At 37.1% G+C, this 25,288-nt stretch overlaps 1 protein-coding gene across 2 annotated transcripts in view; it reads left to right on the top strand.

Moving 5' to 3' along the window:
• LOC129231493 (transmembrane 7 superfamily member 3-like) overlaps positions 1-21,984 on the top strand; it is a 59,783-nt gene extending 37,799 nt beyond the window's left edge. Inside the window, exons 9-10 of one of the 2 annotated variants that reach the window (XM_054865821.1) lie at positions 20,395-20,557; positions 21,512-21,984. In XM_054865821.1, coding sequence (XP_054721796.1) covers positions 20,395-20,557; positions 21,512-21,750 — 402 coding nt within the window. In that variant the 3' untranslated portion in view covers positions 21,751-21,984. The remainder of the gene's footprint in view (positions 1-20,394; positions 20,558-21,511) is intronic. The other variant, XM_054865822.1, reaches the window with a different exon arrangement.
• Positions 21,985-25,288: the final 3,304 nt, after the last annotated feature.

Genomic DNA, 25,288 nt, shown 5'->3' with positions numbered 1-25,288 from the left:
ATATTGTTTTGGAAGGGTAAATGTTTAAAGTTTGATAAAATGCAAAGAAATATTAATTTAAATTTTTAAAATGCATAAAATGTCTCTGTTTTTTTGTGTAAACAAATTTCTTAATCATTTAAAATTTTATATTACTTTAACGCACGAAGCAATAGTACGCCTGATGGAGCATCTTGGCTGACTAGCAATAATTTTAAACCAGTTAGCGGGCATGAGGCAACTTTTGACACAAAGAGATTGCTACTGAAAATGGCATGATAAAATAGTACACCACATTATAAAGTTTTTTCTTTTTTAGTATTCATTGTGGAATTAGTTGAGCAAAGCTCCATTCCCAGTTACAAGACTCTCAGTTGGATAACTTTTATTGTAAACAATCAAAAATTATTGGAAGTTTGTAACTACCATTAAGTAATTCAACTGTCATTGAAAAAATGCTGTAAGATAAAAATGGATACATACCAGTGTAAAAGAAGCAACTTTGTTCAAAGTGGAGGGATACGGTGAAACAATTTGTATCTCACGTATAACCACTAACTGCAATACATCATTCTTTAAACTTCAAGAAATTAAAATCTTCAGTAAGACTTAAGTTCTATATCATGATCAATAAGTCAGAAGGGCAGGCGATCAAGTACTTTAAATGTATGTGAAATTTATCTATTTCCCATATAGATAGCTTTGTGTTGCATGCTTAAGGTTGGGTTCACTCAAAAATGTATTTCAATTTACTGCTGGAAGGGGGACTAAGAATGACAGTATTTAGGAGCAAGATTTGAGTTAAATTTACAAATTAGAAAATTTTGAATAATTCAACTTTTTAGTATTTGGATTATGTTTCTAAACATGGAAATACATTTCCTTGGTTTTGAAGCTGTGGATAAGAGGAACAGAATGTGCAACAAGCTTTTCTAAAACATAAACAAAAGTCTATTATACAGTTGTACGTAGATACAAGGCGGTTTCTTTTTGTTTCTTTTGATTTCTTGGCCTGCAAATAATTATTTAAAAAAATTACACGGATAGTGACCACAATGTGCACGCCTATTTCTTTCTCTATAAGGCAGTTCAAGTGACAGGTTTTATATAGTCTGATACATAAGTTTGTGTCCACGTACTCTATTTTTATTGATTTATGTAACTTAAAATATGTAACTTAAAATAATAACTGTAATTATATCTATGGCAACTATTATTCAGTGGAACCATTCCTATCCCTCATGAAGACTGTGCCTCTGTCACTTAAAATTTTGATAGTCTTAAAGGAATACTCCAGAGCAGCAAACTTAAATAAGTGTTCTTTATACCTGCATCACTTTGAGTTATCATGTACAGCATTTACGGCAAGTGTGAGGTTTTAAAAATTTGAAATAAAATTTTAATCTAGACAAATTTTAAATCGTTGCAAGACACCAATATTAATGTCTAATGACAGGAGTCTGGCCAGAAGATATTTGGGTCCGTTAACGGACCCTTCACAAAAATCCGATCACCCAAAACGGACCTTTCACACAGGGTTCCTACGGGTCTTGGAAATCCTGGAAAATCATGGAAAAAAATTAAGCATATTTCAGACCTGGAAAAGTCATGGAAATCGAAGTCATGGAAATTTATTTGAAGTCATGGAAAAATGACCTTGGCAAAGAAAAAATAACTGTAGCGAAAAGAATATTAAAAATCTTTAGTCATTTTCAAGTATTGCGCATAAAAAGCTATTAAAACTGAAAAATTGAATAATCTCAAAAACCAATCTAAATTTTGAAATCTCATTGCATCCACTTCTGTAGCAGCCGCGCATCTTTTTTTGCAATGTGATTTTACTGCTTGGATATCCCTCATTCTGAATTTACCATTATTTTCAACTCTTCTTTTATTTTATATTCTGTAGCAGGGAACTTATACGTTCTTCATTTTGCCACCCCTACTCAAAAAACGCAATTCAATTGCATCCGAGTTCGTTTCCATGAGTCTTAAAAACTTTGTTATTAAATTTATCAGAATTAATCTTAATTGTTGAATGTTTTAGAAAACAAAGATCTTTAGTCAGGTGAAATAATAGAGAAATAGGGGTGTTCCATACTCTAAAGCAGTAGTGCCCAACATTTATTTATTTACTTATTTATTTATTTATTTTGATTTAAGACTGTGGCATTACTTTAAAGAACCAAAATACCGTCAAGTTATGTGGATGATTAAATAAACTGTTGACAATAAAAGTCATTTTTTGAAGCAAATTTATTGAAACTTAGTAACGGTTTATTCAATCTTTGTCCCATTCATTATCATTCTGCCTGTTTATAGGAAAAATATTAGATATTTCAGCATAATTATATTCCATTCACTGTAGTTTCACTTTACTTAAATTTGTATGATGAAAATAAAGAATAGTTTAGTTTTTTTGGTGTACGGATTTTTTTTCAATCACAAGTAAGTGCTTCAATGGTGTAGTGGCATATAGAAGTTTTGCTAACGCTCATTTTCAAAATATGACCAGTTTGATGTGAAATAGTACCATTCTCTTCATGTAACAAGGTCATGAAAATTTTTATGAAGTCATGAAAAAGTTTTGGAAAAGTCATGGAATTGTTTTATCCAAATGGAGTATGAACCTTGTTCACAAAATCCCGATCAAACAAAACAGACCTTTCACAAAATCCTGATCAAACAAAACGGACCTTTCACAAAATCCGGATCAACCAAAACGGACCCTTCACAAAATTCTGATTAACAAGAACGGATCTTTCACAAATTGTTAATGGAAAGAGCAAATCCGAAAACAAAATAACGTATATTAAACCAATAATTTTTGAAACCTTTTTTAAAATCAAATTAGAGGGATCAGCTTATACAAAATCTGCTAGTTTTGCAAAGAAAAAAAAATCCGCACTCTTGTGATGCTCCTGCAAGCGATAAATTGCTACTGCCAAATAAATATAATGCTTGTTATGTGTTTCTTGGAAGGAAATTAAGAGCTGAAAATAAGTTTAGTTTTAAATAATTTGGTTTGTTTTATCACAGCTAATTAGCAGTGGTGTTGTTGTAAACATTTCTGAAAAGGCGTTGGTAAGCACTTTTCTCTGGTAAGCACTTTTCTCCCTGCCCCTGCCGCTGATGATTTAATAAACAATAATTATATATCAGCGAAATGAACTTAGAACTGCAAAGGGATAGTAAGGGTGGGGAAAAATATGATCGCTTCAGATAGGGTTACCAACTTCAAAATTTAGCGTCTGGTGTTAAACCTTTATAATGACTTGATTAGAAAATATTCTCATCATTTCACCAGCATGTCAATATTTGTGTTTTTATGGTGCTGTACGATGTTTAACTGTTGTTTTGGGAGAAAATTATGTGGGGTTGATTTTTCGATACTAACAAGGATGATTAACTTTAAATAAACTGTTTTACTTGCCTTTTTTTTCCCTTAAATGTCTACACTTTGAAAAATGCAGTCTTTTAACATCCAATATAAGAATCATGTTTTGTTCTTTTTTCAAGCTAACTTCGTTTATTAGAATGCAAATAAATGAAAAGTCTCTATTTTTGTAAGAGTGAAGGCTTTCACGGCCGGTGTCAAAATTATGAAAGGATTCCGGGCTGTTGTGCCGTGGTCTGAGTGTATATTCTCCAAACGTTTCGGCTGCATCTGCGGCAGCCATCCTCAGTGGTTCCGAGTTCGTAACTTCCAGGGAAGAGACTTCTTGGCAACTGATGCAAGTGTCGAAGTGCTGTCAACATTTATAGGGCACGGGTCCTCTTGGTTCTGGACTGGGATTGGCTGGTGAACGTCTGTCTTCATCGCTTCCTGATTGGAGCTTAGGCTCTCCTTTTCCTGCTCGGGGATTGGCTGCTGGGGATTCAGCTGAAGGTCCGTCCTTGTTTCTGATTGGCTGGAGGTTCTTGTTGTTTTGATCCTTTTCAGTATGGGATGCCAGAGCTTGTTTATCTTTATTCCTTCTTCTTTTTTGTTGAAATTATTTGGATGTTTGAATATCTCGATGGCTTCTCTGTTCAATCTCGCATAATAATGGCAAGTCCTTGAAAGTATTTTTGTCTCTTTGAATTTGATGTCATGGTTCCCCTCACTAAAAGTGTGTTCTGCGACTGCTGACTTCTGAGTGTGGCCTAGTCGGCAATTTCTTTGATGTTCTTTGATTCTAGTGTTGACGCTTCTCTTAGTAGTTCCAATATAGGTAGATCCGCAGGAACAGGGAATCTTGTAAACACCTGCGGCGGACAAGGGATCTCTTGCATCTTTCACAGATCGTAATAAGTCGCTGGTTCGGTGGGTGGGTTTGAAAACAGTCTTGATATTGTGGCGTCGCAGAAGTCTTTCGATTCTATCAGTGACGTCCTCAACGTAGGGGAGGTAGACTGTGGACTTGATCGGATCTTCTTTAAGTGGCTGTTTTTTTATTTTGGGGTGGAAGGCTCTTTTGATCTCTTGCTTTGAAAAACCGTTGGCTTGGAAAACATTTGAAGGCTCTTTTGATCTCTTGCTTTGAAAAACCGTTGGCTTGGAAAACATTTGAAAAGTTTCGGTTTTGACGGAGTTTCGTAAAACTCCGTCGTGACCCCACATCCAGGATCCTGAAGAAGACCAACTCACTAATTATGAAATCAACACTACCTGAGAAAACAAAGGAGACAATTTCATCATCTGAAGCGCTCATCCCCAGATTATATGGATTGCCAAAAATCCACAAAGAAGAGTTGCCGTTGAGACCTATTGTCAGTGCCATAAACTCTCGTACTCACCTCCTCTCTAAACATCTTGCCAGTTTGCTGAAACCCCATGTCAGGGCTACGGAATCCTTTATTAGAGATTCGTCCCACTTCATAGAGAAGCTCAAAACCTACAGTCTCCAGTCAACAGATATCTTGGTAAACTTCGACGTCGTTTCTCTCTTTACGAGAGTTCCAATCAAGGAAGCCATGGAGAACGTACGGGAAATATTTTCACCGGATATCGCTGATCTATTCCAGCATGTCATAACGACCACGTATTTCCAGTGGAACAATGACATCTATGAGCAGATAGACGGTGTAGCCATGGGGAGTCCATTGAGCCCTGTAATTGCCAACTTCTACATGGAGAAATTTGAAGAAGTTGCTCTCAGCACTGCGGAAAAACAACCGACCTGCTGCTCAGATACGTCGACGACACTTTCGTGATATGGAGCCATGGAAAAGACGAACTTCACCGATTCTTGACTCACATAAACAGCCAACATGAGAATATCCAATTTGCGATGGAAACCGAAAACGACGGGAAGTTGCCTTTCCTGGATGTCTTAGTCAGTCGCAGAGATGACGGATCCCTAGGCCATTGTGTTTATCGCAAACCTACACATACTGATCGCTATCTACACAAGGACTCTAATCACCATCCTCGACAGAAGAGAGGTGTAATGAAAACTTTATTCGTGAGAGCCAACAGAATCTGTGAACCGACTGCTATCGAGCATGAAATTTCCCACCTCACAAATGTTTTCCAATCCAACGGTTTTTCAAAGCAAGAGATCAAAACAGCCTTCCACCCCAAAATAAAAAAACAGCCACTTAAAGAAGATCCGATCAAGTCCACAGCCTACCTCCCCTACGTTGTGGACGTCACTGATAGAATCGAAAGACTTCTGCGACGCCACAATATCAAGACTGTTTTCAAACCCACCCACCGAACCAGCGACTTATTACGATCTGTGAAAGATGCAAGAGATCCCTTGTCCGCCGCAGGTGTTTACAAGATTCCCTGTTCCTGCGGATCTACCTATATTGGAACTACTAAGAGAAGCGTCAACACTAGAATCAAAGAACATCAAAGAAATTGCCGACTAGGCCACACTCAGAAGTCAGCAGTCGCAGAACACACTTTTAGTGAGGGGAACCATGACATCAAATTCAAAGAGACAAAAATACTTTCAAGGACTTGCCATTATTATGCGAGATTGAACAGAGAAGCCATCGAGATATTCAAACATCCAAATAATTTCAACAAAAAAGAAGAAGGAATAAAGATAAACAAGCTCTGGCATCCCATACTGAAAAGGATCAAAACAACAAGAACCTCCAGCCAATCAGAAACAAGGACGGACCTTCAGCTGAATCCCCAGCAGCCAATCCCCGAGCAGGAAAAGGAGAGCCTAAGCTCCAATCAGGAAGCGATGAAGACAGACGTTCACCAGCCAATCCCAGTCCAGAACCAAGAGGACCCGTGCCCTATAAATGTTGACAGCACTTCGACACTTGCATCAGTTGCCAAGAAGTCTCTTCCCTGGAAATTACGAACTCGGAACCACTGAGGATGGCTGCCGCAGATGCAGCCGAAACGTTTGGAGAATATACACTCAGACCACGGCACAACAGCCCGGAATCCTTTCATAAGTCTCTATTTTTGTTAGAACACGTATTTCAAGTTTTTAAAGAAAAATTCCATTTTCGTTTATTAGTCAAAAATTAAAATGCTGAATCGATGGTTTAATTTTATTTTTGCTTTAACTCTCCACAGATATTTTTGATATGTTTATCATAGGACTCTCAAATGCAATTTAAAAATAATTTTATCAAAAATATTTCTTTTACAAGCCGTTTTTATACCTTTGATGCCTTCACTTAGAGAAATGCGATCTCTTTGCATCCGCTATGGGATTCCGATTTTTTGAATTTTTGATGTTTGTTAAGAAGTAAACAAATTAAATCTCTTTTTATTTTTGTTAAATTCACTGAATTTATAAGTTTTAAACGAAATTCTGTGCTTTTTCAAGAGTGTCTTCCGTCAAAAAGTTAAATGCTGAACCCCCCCCCTCATCTGAATTTTATTTATTTATTAATTTTTTTTGTTACAATTATTTTAAATGCTGTACAGAAATATTTCTAGTATAATTTAACATAATGTAGAATGGTAGATAAATATTGCTACTTGAGGGAGCGATGCCGCCCCCCCCCCCCCCCCGCCAAATACTAGAAAAACATCCCAGAATGATATTCTTAACATAGAAGAGGAAAACACTCTACTTTAAGTTTAAATGATGCAGTTTGTGACCGCTCTAAATTCTAAAACTTCAACTTAACAATTTAAATTTTTTTTTTTCGAAATTATTTCATTTTTCACAAAATTATTTCACTTTTCACAAAATTATTTTATTTTTCACAAAAAATGGACCCTGTAAAAAATCCTGGACAGACCCCTGAATGGTCATTTTTACCTAAGAAAATAGAAATTTGACATAAATATAAGAAAATAAAATGTGGCTGACGCACGTCTCTTTATGCAACTTACACTTATCGAATTTTACTCCATGGCATGCCACTAAATCGCCATGGAAATGGCAAACAGACACATTTTGTGAAGTTATTTAGACTAAGTGAACGTTTTCTACGGAATGTGCTTGCATACCTGAAGACTTACAAAAATTTATAAAGTAAGTCCACCTAACACGTGAAACCTTGAAAGTAAAAACACCGTCAGAAAATCTGTAAAACGGAATGTTAACGGATATTAATAACAATAACTGAATTCCTTAATTTCTGTACAGTGGACTATCACAGTGCCATCATGTTTAGCTTTTGGGCCATTGAGGATGACATTCATATCTGAAAATATTGTAACCGTGTCGTATCTTACCCATATTTTTAACTGGTAAAAGCCATTGAATTTTAGGAAGACATTCCATAATTTTTTTTTCCAGAATAAAATGTATGTGAAGAGTACTATAGCATGCTTTAATGTCTTGGGGTAAAAAAAAAACTTTCAAAGGTAGCCAACCGGTTTTCGTATTCGAAGCATCACGTAAAAGGTTGTCTCACAAGATATGCAAGACAATCATTTGTCTCTGCATTAAGACATTGGATGTACCGCCCGGCTGATTCAACCGCAGACAACATGCCTGTGGACACAACAGAACCAAAGAATATCGTTGACAGAACCCCGATAACATGCCTCATGCTTTTTCGTTTCTACTTGATGCTATTTTTTCTGCAAATACTCGAATGTCTGTGCTATTTACAGTGTTTTGAAGATTTGTGCCTAGAGTGGTATGAATGCAGTTTTTTTACCAGGGGTGCCCATCCCCCCCAAGCTCAATGGCGCAAAATCCCCCCCAAAAATTTTCTCGCTTTCGAATTGGGTTAAACACAACAGGTTTTAGAGTGTGTAATTTCGAGTCAAATTCACGGGGGGGGGGGGGGGAGTAGCGCTAACAAATACCATTTGAACTGAAATGTTGTTGGATTGTTGACCTGCCTTGACTTCCCTAATTTTAAAACGTGGACCTTGAGTAAACAAGTTTTGGGTACCCTTGAATTTTGCTACACTTTTTTTTTTTTTACGTATGATTAATTACATGGGCTTTGGACCAACTTTCTGGCTTGGGATGGAGTCATTACTAGATGTATACAATATGAACCATGAAACAGAAATTTATTGTCACATAGATAGGGGGTCCGGGGAGTTTCTCCCCGAAAAATTTTCGAAATTGTAATTTTAAAACCACAGTTTTACACAATCTCTGGTGATGTTAGGGTAATAAAAGGTTTGGTGGCCCTTCTTCCCGGTAATTTTTCAATATTGAACCTTCAAAAGCGCAATTGTAAATAGTCTACCGTTGTGTTAAGGAGGGCTTTCCTTTGTTTTCAAAATTGTAGTTCTAAAAACGCAGTTTCAGACTATCTGTGGTAATGTTAAGGAAAGAAGAGATCCTAGGGCTCGGCCCTGGAAAATTTTCAAAATTAAAGACTTAAAAACGTTGTTGGGGGACAAGCAGTTTTCTGAAATTGAAGTTTTAAAATCGCAATTGTAGCCGACCTTTGTGCAGTGGTGGATCCAGCCGATTGTTTTGGGAGGGGTCATCCGAAATTTTTGAACAAACTCCCCAGGGCCAAATTTAGCTCCATGCCGCCCCTAGGTCAATTTGAAATCTGCCACCCCTTCCCTCCCTAAAAGAAGCAAAATATCCTTGACTCAAAAAACCGTAAAAAAGGGTTCCCCAGATTCAAACTGTCAAACTTATGAAACATGATGGCGTTTCATATTCTGAGGCGCCCCGATGAAATCACCGATCACAGTGATCTCCCAAAAAAGTTTTTATTCGGCAAATTTTGATAACGATTCTGCAAATACCATGATTGAAAAACATTTGACTCTCATAAGATGTGTGAAAGTAATCATTATTAAATTACAAGAAAAAATTGTCTCTGTGGAAAATGAAAGAATGCTATTATTTTACTTTCAAGAACAACAAATTTATTTAAAAAATGTGTCGTTAAAGCAAAATTTGCCGCCTCTAAAAATTTTGCCGCCCTAGGCAGCTGCCTACTCTGCCTATTGGGAAATTGGGCATTAATAACTCCCCAGAAATTTATTAAAATAAAGTTTTAAAAACTCAATTTTCGGGCTATCGAGACATTAGGTGAGCGGGTGGATTTAGGAATCTCCCTCGAAAATGTTTCAAAATTTAAATTTCCGAGTAAATTTTGAAAATCAGGAAACTAAAAACGCATTTTGTCTATTTTTAATGATGTACGGAGAAATGTCAGGTTTCAGGCGCTGGCCCCAAAATACTTTTGAAAATAAAGCTTAGAAACCAAAATATTCTGTTATTATACATTGAGAAGTTAGAAGAGGAGGGGGTCTCTTCTAGCTCTTCAGCTGTCCAGCCTTTTGACGGTCCCTTATTTTTTTAAACGCATGTTCGAATATGCAGAGAGAGAGAGAGAAGATTTGGCTTCTGTGGTTTAGCAGGGATAGTCATATTACTAGACCTAAGTACTAGCAATATGAATAATCGTAAGGATAATATTCGGTCTGAATTAGGGGGTGTCGGATGGCTACCTTCTTGCATTATTTCGCAATGAGAAGACATAAAAACGCAGTTTTAAAATATATTTTAAATTTGGGAGAAATGGGAGAGGAGTTCCAGGATAGCTTCTGCCGATAATTTTTCCAAATTTAAGTTCCCAACACAATCGTACGTTATATTTAATTATGTGTACAGAAGAGGCGGTCCGGGGGCTCTCCCTCGGGAAATTTCAAGACTTATTTGAAAAACACAGTTTTAGACGATGTATGGTGATGTTAAGGGAGGAAGAGACTAGGGGTCATAGTTCTGTACTTTTTCAAAATGCAAACTTCAAGCACGCATTTCCAATTGTGAATTATTTCTGATTGTAACACTTAAAGGGAGGTCTGGGAGCTCTCCCCCGGGAAAAATAAAAAAATTGTAGTTCGAAAAATGCAGTTTCGGACGATCTATGGTGACATTAAGAGAAAGAGATGTGCCCCCCCCCCGAAATTTTTTGTAATTTTGAAGTCTTAAAAAAGCGACTTTAGACTTTTTGTTAAAATTTAGTGCACCGCCAGTTTCTTGAAATCAAAGCTCCGAAAACGTAATTTAAGCCAGCCTTCGATGAAAGGAGGGGGGGGGGGGAGTTTTGAAGGGGCTCACGACCAGAAATGTTTTGTAATTGAAGCACTAAAAGCGAGATTTAAGACATTTTTCGATGATGTTGGCGAGAGAGAGAGAAGCATTCTCTCGGAAAAAAATTCGATCCGTAGAAACCGCAGTTTTAGCAGATTTTTGTTAATGTTAATGGGTGGAGAGATTCGGAGTCCTCCCCTGGCAAATTTTCAAAATTGAAATTCAGTTAAAGCAATTAATACTGCTAGAGGGGTAGAAGGTTTTGGAGATCTCTCCCCCGAAAAATTTTCTAAATTGAAGCCTTAACAATGAAATTTTTGAGGATCTTCGGTAATATTTGGAGGACCACAGTTTCAAGACAACTTAGGGCGTTTTTTTTTAAAATTAAAGTCCAAAAGACGAAATTTATTCCACCTTGAATGAGGATAAATGCTTAATTGAGAGGGCGTATCTCGGAGGTTACATTGGGAGCACTCTCATGGTTTTTCGAATTTGCAGTCCTAAATACTCAGTTGTAGGCCATCTTTAAGGACGTTAGGCTAAAGGATGGGGTTTGAGAACATTTTTCCGGGATTTTTTCAAAAAGGAAGGGTTTGGGGGACGTAAAAAGAAGGGTTTGGAGTTCCCCACTCTTCCTTTCAGTTTGGCTACGTCCCCCCTATCTTCATTGCCAATTTTAATTACTGATAAACATATTGTGGTAATATTTTCTTCAATTTTCCTTTGCCAAACACGATTATTTGCTTGGATTTTCCATAATAAAACTTTCAATTTCCCCCCTAATATTTTAGCGTTCTTGCAATACAAGCGTTTACGGCCTTGGAAAAAGGACTTTTAACATTTTAAACGGATGTGGTAATTTTCTGCGATACCTTAGGTCTCTATTCCACTTCATTTTATTTTAAATATTAAGTCTGCATCTCTTGATCAAGCTGTGATTTACTTACGATTTTTACATTCAAAAATTTAGAACTTTTGGTGTGAGTATTCATTACAATACTTTGAATCTCTCTTTACATTTAACTGTTATTATTTTTTTTCTCTCTATTTCAAATTTATTTCGGAGACCCATACGTTTTTCTCCACTAGCAATGATTTTCAGGACATAATTTTTCATCAAAAAAAAAAAAATTACATATGGTAATGTTTCGGTGAACCCTATCCTATGGGTTGTTCTAATAAAGCTGTCCTTTTTTTTTTTTTTTTTTTAACTGAAGAATCGTGAAGCATAGTTTTGTATAACCAGGGCCGCCGAGAGACAAGGCGTGCACCATGTTAGTTTTGTCGCCTTTCCTCCCTATCATTATGCTAATTTTACTCTATGCACAATACTTTAATTTGAGCCGAGCCCATAGTTTCCGACTAGGCAGGCATACCCACTCTGCGGCCTAGTGAAGCGTGTACTGTACTGAATCTTTTTTTTTTTTTTGCGATAATAAAAATGTTTGAAGCGTACATTAGCTGCGGACCTTACTTAGATACTCTTAATAAAGGAGAATCATGGATGTCCCTAAATTGTATTTTAAAATATTACATTTTCTTTTCAAATTTTACAGAAAAAATACTTTTTGTCACTATTGATGTTTGCAATTGTTCATCTATAATTACTATTTTAATTTTTTAAAACCACGAAGAGTTTCTCTTTCTTTCGTTCGTTTTCATCAGTAAAATGAAATTGGCGGCCCCACTTCTGAAAAACTGGGGGGTGTTGCAACCCCCCCCCCTCTTGGCGACGGCCCTGAAGAGTACGTGAAAAAGGTATTATTAATGCATCTATTTCTTGTTGAATGAGTTTAAATACTTTTCCTTTCCAAAATTCAAAAATTTCATGTTCTAAAGAAGAAAAAAAGTTCTGGGAAAAAAAATCCCCCCCAAAAATTTTGATGGCGCCATAATCCCCCCCTGTGGGCACCCCTGTTTTTTACTGTCATTTAGATAGAATTCATCCATTTAATTATCTAAAAGATATGTTGCATTGAGAAGCACCCGGGCAACGCCGGGTAGTAAGCTAGTGTATTATATATTTTGATTAACCAAATAATGATTTTATTAATACAAATTCACAGTTTACATCAGATTTTTTGCCAAATATGGCAGAGAGGTCCTTTAATGCTCAAGAATTCACATTGGGAAGTTTTCGTTCGCAATCAGAACCCCCCTCTCCTCCCACTGGGGGTTTCTTCTTACGAATCCAGTTTTTGTTAGATCTTTGCCAAATTTGGCACAGCGGTTCTTTGATGCTTAGGAATTTTCTTAGGGAGTTTTTCGTCTACCTATGAGGGAGGGGGTGGGGTGCAAAAACACCCCACGGAGATGTTCCTTATGCAAGTCAAGTTTACGTCGGAATTTTGCAAAATTTTGCATAGAGGTCGCTTGACACTGAAGAATTCACATATAGGGTAGTTTTTGTTCGCAAACGGACCCTCTCCCCCTCCCACTGGGGGTTTTCTTTTACGAATCCACAGTTTTCGTCGGATCTTTGCCAAATTTGAATCAGCGATTCTTTGATGCTTAGGGATTTATTTCGCCTACTGATGAGGGAAGGGGGGGGGGGGAACACCCAACGGAGGTTTTCCTTATGCAAATCCAGTTTACATTGGATTTTTGCAAAAATTTTGCAGACAGGTCCTTTGATGCTCAAGAATTCACTCAGGATAGTTTTCGTTTGCAATGGGGGCCACCCTCCCTCCCACAGGGGATTTCTTTATACAGATTCACAGTTTTCGTCGTATTTTCACCAAATTTGGCACAGTGGTTCTTTGATGGTTAGGAATTGTCATAGGGGTTTTGCCTACCTATGAGGAAAGGGGGGAGAGTGCAAATACACCCCACAAGGGGTTTTCCTTATGTAAATCCAGTTTTTGTCAGATTTTTTTCCAAACATGGCGCAGCAATCCTTTCATGCTCAGGAATTCACATATGTTTTTTCCATCAAAATGGGGTATATGGGGACCACCTTGGGGGGGGGGGGGGGTCGCCAGAAAATCCAGAATGATTACGAAAAAAACCAATGATGTGTTTAAATTTAAATTTTGAGTCATAAGATTGTGCTTCCTACACATTGACAGGAAATGTTTGTGCTATTCTTTTTCCTTTTTCAATCCTGATTGTTAAATATGTGTCACTAGACGAAATTTTTATTTTCGAGGTAGACCGTGCAATGTCAGGCAATGCAGCTAGTGACATATAAATTAAAGGTATATTTTATAGTTATGTGTGCTTAATGGGTGTATGGTGGGATAGTTTCCAAAATTTATAGTTGCATTCTTTAAAGATTTCTTATTAGTATTTTACTTAATGTTACTCAGCTAAGAAGTAAAAAGTCTTAAAGCAACAGATATTAAATGATTAAAAATGAATTATTTAAGACGTCCATATGAAATATAGTTCAAAGTATATTCAAATTATTGAGACTCCTCAAATTGAAAGATTTAAACAAAATATTGAATTGAATGTTTAAAGCTTTTTTTGTTGCGAAGCACTTTTGTTATGCATTAAGCTATACCATTTGTGTGCCCTCCTCCCCCCCCCCCCTCCAGGAAAGTTCTGAATTAGAGAAATAATTGTATTTATTATATTTGGAAATGTTTTTTGTTGTTTTTTGATATTATATGCTTTGTAATATAACTTTTGCACCCCCCTCCACTCAAGAATATATCAATATATTGAAAATATAGATATTTGGTGAGCGATATATCACAGTATTAAAATTCTGATATCGTCCTGTCCTAGTCAACACCAAAAACGCATCCTGCTCAAAAATAGCTGTTTCCAAAGTATTTTGACTCTATAAACACGAAAACCACCACAAAAAGTTCAGATTAGCTCTAGTTTTGTTAAATCTCTCCACCATGCCGTCCGATTGTGGGTGTAGTGGTGTTGTCTTAGTTTTCTCAATTCCGAGAATTTGACATAAGCCCTTAAACACAGCAGAGATGAAATTCCTCCCTTGATCGGAATGAATCTGCAAAGGTGTTCCATATCTCGAGATCAATGCTGGACTAGAGTCTCTGCTACGGTGGTAGCTTCTTGATCTGAAATGGGATATGCTTCGGGTCATTTGGTGAAATAGTCGATGGAAACAAAAGGATGTATTGATTTCCATCAGCAGTTCTTGGTAGAGGACCCAGGATGTCGATCCCGATTCGTTTGAAAGAAGCTCCAACGTTGTACAGATGTAGATTTTCTCCACTTCTTTTCTTCGGTCCTTTACGGGCAGCCCAGGCGTCACAAGAATGGCACTATTTCTCCACGTCATCTTTCACCTTGCTCCAGAAGAAGCGCTCTCGAACCTTATTGAGAGTTTTCAAAGCTCCAAAATGTCCTCCAGTCACACTACTATGTAGTTCCTTCATCACATCTGAAATCCTTGATCAAGGAAGTAGTAACTGCCACCTAGATGTTTTGCCATCGTCAGATTCCCATTTGCAGGACGCCATTCCATAAATGGAGTGAGTTCCATAAAGCCCAGTATCTTTTTGTTGCAGGACCGAAGATGGAAACGTCCTGCCAACTAGGTCGCCGACTGTCACTTTCCATAAATTCCAAAATTGGTTTTATGTCTGGGTCTTCAAGTTGATCTTTTCAAACTTGGTCATCACTCCATGGATCACGTTCTGATGATGTTGAAGTCACTGTCACTTGATAGGCAGTAGGGCTAGTGGTTCCATACTGTTTCTTGATTCGGGAACAATTGTGGCAGTTCTCAGGACAGGGTCCCCTTGATAAAGCGTCTGCATTACCGTGAGACAACACTTTTCGGTGCTTGATCTCCATGTCATATTCCTGGAGCCGCTGTATCCACCTGGCTATCTGAAATTCCAGATTTTTGAATCTCAAAATCCAAGTCAATGAGGCATGATCTGTCCGAAGGAGAAACTTTCGACCGTTGAGGTAATGATGGAAGTGTTCTAGAGCTTTGACTATGGCCAGCAACTCCTTTCTGGTGACGCAGTAATTTCGCTCCAACTTTGATAAGCATTTGCTCCAGTAAGCGATAACATGTTCATTGCCATCAGTTTCTTGGGATAAAACAGCTCCGATGCCCTCGTGGCTCGCATCCGTGTCGAGGATGAAGGATTTTCCAGGCTGAGGATTTGAGAGAATAGGCGTTGATGTTAAAGTCTCCTTCAGTCGTAGAAATGCATCTTCCCATTCTTTGGACCATTCAAACTTTTGCTTGCTCTCTGTCAGCTTATGCAAAGGTCATGCAATGTTGGAAAAACCCTTCACAAACTTCCTGTAGTACGTGCAGAGCCTCGGGAAACTTCGCAACTGATGGATGTTTTCCGTACGACTCCAACTCTTGACCGCAGACACCTTTTCGGGATCGGTTTGTACAGCCTCAGAAGAGATCAAGTGACCAAGGTAGTTCACTTCCCGATAGAACGAATTACACTTGGACGGGCTTAACTTCAGATTGGCTTCCTTAAGCTTTTGCAGCACCTTCCTAAGATTAACTAGATGTTCTTCAAAACTGCGTCCCACGATGATGACATTGTCTAAACAGACCAGACAGGAGTCGTAGGAAAGTCCTCTTAACACTGTCTCCATAAGACGCTCGAACGTAGCTGGTGCTTTTGTCCAGTTATAAACGCTGTCTTCTCTCGGTCATCAGGGTGTATCTCAACCTGCCAGTAGCCGTTCTTCAAGTCCAGGGTCCAAAACCACTTGTGTCCAGAAAGAGTATCCAAGGTGTCATCTATCCGTGGAAGAGGGTAACTGTCTTTCTTCGTGATTTTATTCAGCCGTCAGTAATCGACACAAAATCTGGTGGAATCATCTTTCTTTCGGACTAAGACTATGGGAGAGACCCAAGGACTGGATGAGGGTTCGATGACGTCATTCTCCTGCATCTCTTTCTGGAGGGTCTCATTCTCTTCCTTCTTGGTGAACGGTAGTGGTCTTGGATGCTGCTTAATAGGGGGATGTTCTCCAGTGTCGATCCTATGCTGCGTTAAATTTGTACGGCCGAGGTCCTCCGATGTGGATGAAAACAGATGCTTGAAGTCGTCCACCAATTGTTCCGCAGCGATTCTTTGATCTTTTGATAATGGTACACTCCCAATTAACTTCAATGTCAAAGACTCAGAAGACGCAGTCATGGTGGAATCGATTCTTCTAATGATGCAATTAACTGGAGTACAAGTTGCCAACACTTCACCTTTCCGGATATTCTTTGGCCTTTCATTCACGTTGACAACTCTCACAGGAATTATATCCTAAGAGAGGTCCACAAGCGTAGATGCTACCAGCACTCTTTTTGCTTGGGTTAGGGTATTCGATGAAACCAAATCGAAAACTATTGCTTTCTTCAATGGAACCAGGTATTAATGATTCTGTTCTATGGGGTATGGTGAAATCCATTTGTGCTATTATTTGATGAGCGGATTTTATATCATTTTCTGCGTGGAAGATGGCTATGTCTTCTCTCATTGAATGCAGTTCATTAGTCTTGAAGTCCAGGGTGAAGTCATATTTCTTTAAAAAGTCCAATCCAAGAATGAAGGGGTCCGTGATATCAGTGACGAATGCCGTATGATGGTAGGTGGCATTCCCAAACACTATTTCCAAGTCCACTTTACCTTCAATCTTGATTTTGTCACCTGTCAACAGTCTGGAGACTTACGCGTGGCGATGTCCACAACAGTTTCAATCCAAATTCACGAGCCACATCTGTCCTAATGATTGTCACATTGGCTCCCAGGGCCGGATTTGGAAGTGTGGAGGCCCCGGGGCAACAAAGGAGTGGAGGCCCCTAATCAGGGTTTGAAATAATCATCATATTTTCAAAAATATCCGATACTTTGATATATATCCGAATATTTTGATATATATGTATATATCCGATATTTTCAACCCATGAAAGTTAGGATATTTTTTAAAAATTTTACTGTGGGGGCCCCTTTGTTGTGGAGGCCCCAGGGCAGTAGCCCTGCCTGCCCTCCCTTAAAACTGGCCCTGCTGGCTCCAGTGTCGACAATCAGTTTGCGGGGATTCCTATTTACATGTGCGTAAATGAAAAGTCCATTGCTGCCACTACTAGAAGAGGAAATCTGCAGAGCTCTTGTGGTGGTGATTTCCTTCCCTCGCGTAGCTTGGCGAGCCGGACAACTCCTTCGCAGGTGCCCTTCACTACCGCATTTCCAGCACTTCTGCTCTTGTTTCTTTTATGCTGTTATACTGTTCAGATGTCTTGCCAAGTCACCGAGTTGTCTCTTAAGTTCAGCGAGGTGGGACGACCTGGAATCAGACTCATCAGCTTCCAGAGTCCGGATTAGATGGCGATCCACACGGGTTGCTTCTTGGGGGACCTCGTATCTCATCGCATACACCAAAGCAGATTTCAGGTCGTTTACATCCTGCCATCTGGAGAGCCTTCTGGATTTCAGGATTCCGATCACCGTTGATAAAGTAGATAAAGTGCCAGGTTGTCTCAAACATCTGCAGGACAGTCACAGAACACCAGATGAGACAATCTCTCGACGTCGGCCGCTAGCTCTTGCTGGGATTCTCCTGTTTTCTGGAAACGGGATTTCAACTGGAGTCGACTGAAATCTTTCTGGCACTTCTCCCCAAAGTGAAGCTCCAACACGGATGTGAGGGTGGTGAAAGCCAGGCGCTGGTTGTCGGGAAGAGTCTGTAAAATGTCCGCAGCATCACCCCGCAACAATGCCGCAAGATGGCAGACCTTGGTAGCGGAGTCCCATCCGTTCGCTTCCACCACAATCACGAACTGGGTTTTGTAAACCTGCCACGAGGTTTTGCCATCAAATGTGGCCAGTTTAATGAATGGTCTAGCAATCGATGTGGGAGCACCAAACTGTACAGAGCTGCTTTCCGTGGTCGCCAATCTCCTTTCCATGTCCTTAATTATTTCTTCCGTAAATGAAGTAAATTTCTTGTCTTCTTCTTCCATCTTATTTTCCACATTGACAATGCGCTCTTCCACAGTAGCAAATTTTTCTTCCAGAGCATCGACTTTATCTCCCATGGCGGTTAGCTGATTCTCCATCATGATTCTCATCGACGTTAGGTCACTTTTCATTTCATCTTGACTGGTAGTAATTTTAGCAGTTAAATCACTATTTAACTGTTCTTGGTTGGTCGCTAATTCATTTTTTGATTATTCTTGATTAGCCGCCAATTCATTTTTCAGTTGTTCTTGGTTAGCCGCCAATTCATTTTTCAATTATTCTTGATTAGCTGCCATATCACTCTTCACAGAGTTGATTGCATGAAGAAGTTGTTTTAATTGATCATCCATTGCGCGAGTAATCACCATAAAAATAAAGTCCAAATGCAAACAGTCTTTATGAAAAAATGTCCAAGGTCACACTTACTCCAAGAAAGTCCTGAAGAAGCCCCACTTTGGGTGCCAATTGTTAAAGGTTTGTGATACAACTTCAAACTTTTTTTTAAATGATGACACAGTTTTTGAGAAAAGCACAGATTTATTTACAGCTATGTACAGGAAATGTAGTTACAACTACTAAATCAATCATCAGCACTGTAGCAAATATCAAATAACACCATAAACTCAAATTTATTTACATCCAAATATGCAAAAACACAACGCAAAATGCCTCACAATAAACAGAGCTAATACACACTCTCAACGCAACCGTGCTCAGTCGAGTGACTCCCACCGTTGGCCGTGGCTATTTATAAATCTCGATTCACAAAATTTGAAATGCTTTCGATTTTCTTTTTCATTCACGAATCTTATCAATGAAAAATAGGGGGGGGGGGGGACCGCATACTTCAGTGGAATGTACAGGGGGCTGTATATTCATTACAAGAACTATTTACAGGTTAAGTTACTACAATAATTCTGGATAAAAGATAATTTAATAAACGCCAAATTTAGCTAAATTACGACAAATTAATCATAAAAATAATTACTATTTACAGAATTTGTAACAATATAGATATTATTATTATTGTTTTATTAGAAACGTTCTGTGCTACACCAATGACATACCACACACACACAAACTAAATAAATAAATTTAAAAAATTAAAAAAATAACCCCAAAAATTTGGATGTCGCAACCTGCACCATAATACCCCCCCCCCCCCCTGTGGGCACCCCTGCCATAAAACCCTGTTTTACGAGTACAGATTTATAATTGCCTCAATCAGCATACTTTGTAATAAATAATTATGCAAACAATCAATATGATGCATGGATTATGTATTTATTACTTGCTGACTTTTTATGCATTCTAATTGTTTTTTGCAATTTGTTTGGGAAATTTGGGCCAAAAAATAGTTGGAAATACTGTTTTATCTGCAAAGCTTAATCTTACAAATTTATTTTCATAAATAAATCTACAAATAATTCACTATAAGTGTCTAAATTTGAAGTGTTTTATCTTACTTATGTTTCAAAAGGATTATTTTTGTTCACGTTTTAATTTCTATGGGAAGCCATTTTAAAACATGAGTACTTAAAAGCTGGTGTTAACTTGATCTAAAATATGGAGATTGCAAGGAAGCAGGAATATTTTTTTTATATAAATTGTAATTCATAAATAATTTAATTTTTATCATCAAAATTTTTTGCAAATAATAAATTGAAATTTGTTTGGCACTTCTTTGTCTATGTTTAACCATTTTTTTTTCTGCTTTTTAATTAGAGTGCATTATTGTTCTTGAAAATATTCTAAATTTTAAATATTGTTGTGTCACAGCTGATAAACATTTTTAAGTTATGAAAACTAACAAAAAAAAAAAGAGAGAGAGAGAAACATGTTTTTTTCCCCTTCTTCTTTCTTCATGACTCCTTCTGTTCCGTTTTGAGGTATTAATAAAGTATTTAAAACTCTTTATTTAATTTGAAATTCCTTGTTTTATCAAAGAACAATTTTTATTTTCAGTTTCATTTCTCTTATAAAACTATTTATTGTTTCTTTTAAGTTATTGTACTTGTTATGATTGTTTATTGATGTTTGAATTTTATTGATACTTTCTATAGTTGACTATACTAGGGTCATCCATAGTTGGCTCCTATATGATGTTGTTATTCTATGATGATTACATTGGAACAAGACTAGCATATGTCATATTGAATGTAATTAAAAGAGCAATTTCGGAAGATTTTGGTTTTACTTCAAATGATTATCCATTTCAAGCAAAAGGTATGTTTCACTTTAAACTTCATAGTGATTATTTATTTTGTTAAAAAGACGTTTGCACATTGTTCAAATGGTTTTAAAATGTCTTGATTGAAACCAGATAATGACAATTCTTTTTTCTGAAGAAATGTGATTTCTTAAACAACAAAATTTTGTTCATTTATCTTTTAAACTATTATTTTTTTATGAAGTATATGAAGCATCATGTTCAATACGAAATTATCCTTGTATATTTTTGGTGGAATGGCCCAAAAAGACTTTTGTGGTGCACAGGGCCGGATATAGGGGAGGACAGGTGGGGCTACTGCCCCGGGGCCTCCACAACAAAGGGGCCCCTACAATAAAATTTTTACAAAATATTCTAACTTTCACGGGTTGAAAATATCGGATATATACATATCGGGTACATATATATCAAAATATTCAGATATATATCAAAGTATCGGATATTTTCGAAAATATGATGATCTTTTCGAACCCTGATTAGGGGCCTCCACTCCTTCGTTGCCCCGGGGCCTCCACACTTCCAAACCCCGGTCCCTGGTGGTGCATTTCAAACTACTGACAGTTTGATACTTCAAAATGTGTGGAACAAACTGGATTACAGATTAGATGATATCATGTAAGAAATAGGCTCCAAAATTGAGCATTTGTAATTGAACAGCTTGCACAATATTCTCAAACATTTCACATTTGTGTGCTGGACACTTTCTAAAATGCTTTTGAGTTACATTAAGTTTATTTTCATGTTATTTGAAAGACTTCAGACGATAAGAGTATTAGACGCATATATTTCAGGTTTCTTTGTAAAGAAATGGGTATGCATTATAGAATGAGTACACTCAAGAAATAAAAAATACTGTTTTAAGTTATAAAAGCATGTTATGTGCTGGAATGTTCAGTAAATATGTTTTACTTTTATAGTAGTTGTTTCATGGCTGTTGTTTTTTTTTCCAGATATTGCAATGAGTGTATTGTGGGGTTTCATTGCATTTCTTTCCATTTTTCTGCAGTGGAGAAGGTTTTCAGTCAGAAGAAATTGCAGCACTTCTAACAAACCATGTTGCTCTTTCTGTTCTCCTCGAATGTCCACCTCTTCAAGTTTACTACAATTACCAAGGAGCTCGGAACATCCAAATGATAGACTGATCAATCCTAAATATAATAATTCTCATTATCAAACCTTTCCCCAGTGAATTTACATCTTTTGGGCTTACATGTTTGTTTTCTACTATAACTAGTCATTTTAATGCAAAGTATTTTTCTTATTTCAGTATAAAATAATATTTTATACCAGTATGTGTTGGATTTTTTTTTTTTTTTTTTTTCATTTTAGGTAAGTCTTTCGTACTTTGAATCAACAAAGTATTTTAATCATTGTACTTAAAAATGAGCATAATTGTGACTGAACTATAAACTATGTATTATATATATATTTTTTAATTTGATCTTTCATACATTTGAAATAAATTCAAATGCTTTTGTATCATAATCATGTCATTGTTATACAGTCATCCCTGGTCAATACCATTTTTACGCCTTCACTCTATCACGGCTTTTTGCACTATAGTCATTAGCCTGTTATAATGGTCTAGTATTCACTCTTTACTTCAAAAGAGTAGCAAAATATTGTTTTGAAGTAGGCAAGTTCTCCTGAGGATTGAGAATTGAACCAGTGGGGAAGGGGGGATTTATAAAAAATCTGAAGAGCAACAAGAATCACTTTTCAACTGTTGAGTACTAAATGGGCAGTGTTTATCACTTTGTAAATGGTTTTCAACTGCTTGCTTTTCAAACAGTAAGCATTTATTACCCACGCACTGAAAATAGGGAAAGAATGCAGAGGAGATACTTTCAGTTATTTGCATTTATTCCATCATTGAACAGGATGCAATGTTTTCATAGGCTAATGGTAGTGTGTAGAACTATCTTTTGTGAAAAGTTTCACAACAAGGATAACATGTGGCATTTACATAGGTGCCCACCAGGGGGGAGAAGGATCATGGCACACCCTGCCCTATTGAAAATTTTATGGGGTGCAATATTTCTCCTGTTGAGGGGGGGAGGGTGAGCACCCCTGGCATTTTTGATGTGTCGTATGCCTCTTCAACTCATATTTTGTATAGTACGATGTGTAATGCCAGTGTATTGGTGACTAAAGGATTTATTTCATATTTAGAAGACTCTAAATATATTTTTAAATGCATTTAAGAAATCATAGATAAGTTTTCTATGTTCTAAGTTGGAAAACATTCGATTAATAGAATTTTTTTTTTTAAATCAGGGTTCGTATGGATCGTAAAAATCTGGTAAGTTATGGGAATAAAAATAATGAATTTCATACCTGGAAAAGGTTATGGAAAATTAATATTTTCGTGAAAAGTCACGGAAATTCATTCAAAGTAACGTAAAAATTTCCTGGGCAGTGAACAAGTGTGACAGTAGATGAAAGAGCACTGTAAATCTTGGAAACTTTTGCAGTGTTGAATATAAAAGCTATTAAAACTGGAAAATGGAACTACTCCAAAAACAAATCTGGACTTTCAAATCCGATTGCATCTGCTTCTGTTAACGTCGTTCCCTTTGTTTGCAATGTGATTCTACTGCTCGCACATCACAACTTTTAATTTTTCCTTAATTTTCAACACTTCTTATATTTTGTACTTTATTATTATTGTAGACTTGCACGTTCTTGATTTTGACCGTCTTGAATATGAACTTTTTCAACAATTATTTTTCCCTGTGCAGCTGTGAAAGACAGCAATTCATAACCCTCATAATTTCGGTCCTTCATAATTAAAACCAAAGTAGGTGTGGCAGCTCATGAGAAAATTTTATTAAAATATCTTAAAAATTTAGTGAGATACAAGGCTGTAGCCAAAAGGGGGGTCAAACCCTCCCCCCCCGAAATTTTCAAAGTTTGTATGCTATAAAAAATCTCTCAAAAATTTCTTTTTTGCACTTCAACTCGAAAAAAACTCAAGACCTCCCCCCCCCTGCCCAATATCACCAAAGATCGTCTAAACTTTTGTTTTTCGAGCAATTTTCAATTTCTAAAAAAATTTACATTGAAGCGCCCCTGAAAATTAACCAAAGAAGGGCCCTCAAACCTCTCTTCGTCCCACTAACATTACCGAAGATGTTCTAAAACCTACGTTTTAAGCTAACTTCAAAATGTTTTGAATGAATGTCTCTCTGCCACCCCCCTCCCTGTCTTGCCGAAATCATTAAAGATTTAAGATTATCTTTAATTTAGTTTTCATGGTTTAAATTTGGAAAATTTTCTGAAAGAGAGGTTCCGAAAACTCCTCCCCTAACATCATTGAAAGTCAACCAAAATTACATTTTTGGAGCTTCAATTTAGAAAGACTGCCAGTCCCCTTAACGTTACCAAACAACAATGGTTTTACAATCGTATTCAGTTTCAAAAAAATTCCTGTAGGTTAACACCAAATATGCCCCCCCCCCTTTCCGTACCATAATAGGTGATAATCAACAATTCTATTTTAAAGGATACAATTTCAAAAACGAACTGGGGAAGTGCCCCTGCACCTCTCTTTACATTACCAAAAGTTGTCAAAAATGCATTTTTAAAACTAAAAATTAAGATAATTGGCGGTTTCAGGCCCTGGGATCTCTCCTTCCCTTAACATCACCAAAAATCTTCTAAAACTGCGTTTTTAGAGCTACAATTAGTGATGTGGATCGGGTAAATACCCAGCGGGTAGGTAAATATTTTTTGGGTATTTACCTGAGTATTTACCCAAGGCCTGTGTAAATATCCAAAAACTGGGTATTTTACAAAAAAAAATGTAAAAAATGAATGGGAATTTTTTTAAAAATCTAAATATGAAATAATTGTAAAACTGATACATATACATATGTATTACACAGTTTATAATATTTTTTATTAAAAGACTTGATGAAATTATGAAAGAAACATATCGTGAACCAAAGAATCTTTCTTTTCAATGTTATAATTGGAGAAGAGTTTGCTTTTTTTTGTAACCAATTAAGCTTTTTACCTTTTGTAGAATGGATTTTTATATCTGAAATTTGACTATTATTATTGATTAGGCATATCCAACACATTTAATGTGAATATCATATTTGATTGCTTAGATTTTACACAATAATTCTTTAAATATGTGATCAAAATACAATTTTTGGTCAAAAATTTATTGTTTTGTATATGGTTGGTTATACAAGATATATTCTGAAAGTAATGCGATGGTTTTTTCCAGGCCGCTTTTATTGGTCTGAGTATAATCAAACTACTTGGTTTAGGTGAGGGGGACCATAAGGTTTTCCGAAAAACCAGTCTCAGGGTTATCCGAACTGTGGAAGTGGACAAACGTAAGTTAATGTTAACCTCTGCTCATCAACCCTGACACGGGAAAAATGGTACACGATTTAGTTTTGTTGCATAACCAACAAAATCTCTAAATCTCTTGAGGAGACTAACAAAATGATTTGTGAGACTTACGGAGACTCTTCTCTGTCCTATTCACAAGTTTTTAGGTGGCTAAAGACCTCTGAAGAGGGCCAGGAAGAGGTTCAAGATGAACAACGCTCTGGGTGGCCGTCAACCAGCAAAACCGACAACAATGTGGCTCGTGTTCCTCAAATGTTGCACTTTGATCCTCGATTGACTATCAAGATGGTTGCAAATGAACTGAACATGTCGTCTACTGCTGTATTTCGCATTAGTGTAGATTTAGCGATGAGAAAAGT

This window comes from Uloborus diversus, chromosome 10 (genome assembly GCF_026930045.1).
Source record: "Uloborus diversus isolate 005 chromosome 10, Udiv.v.3.1, whole genome shotgun sequence".
Lineage (NCBI taxonomy): Eukaryota > Metazoa > Arthropoda > Arachnida > Araneae > Uloboridae > Uloborus > Uloborus diversus.
Note: the sequence above shows the minus strand (reverse complement) of the source record. Positions and strands in the feature narration are given on the sequence as shown.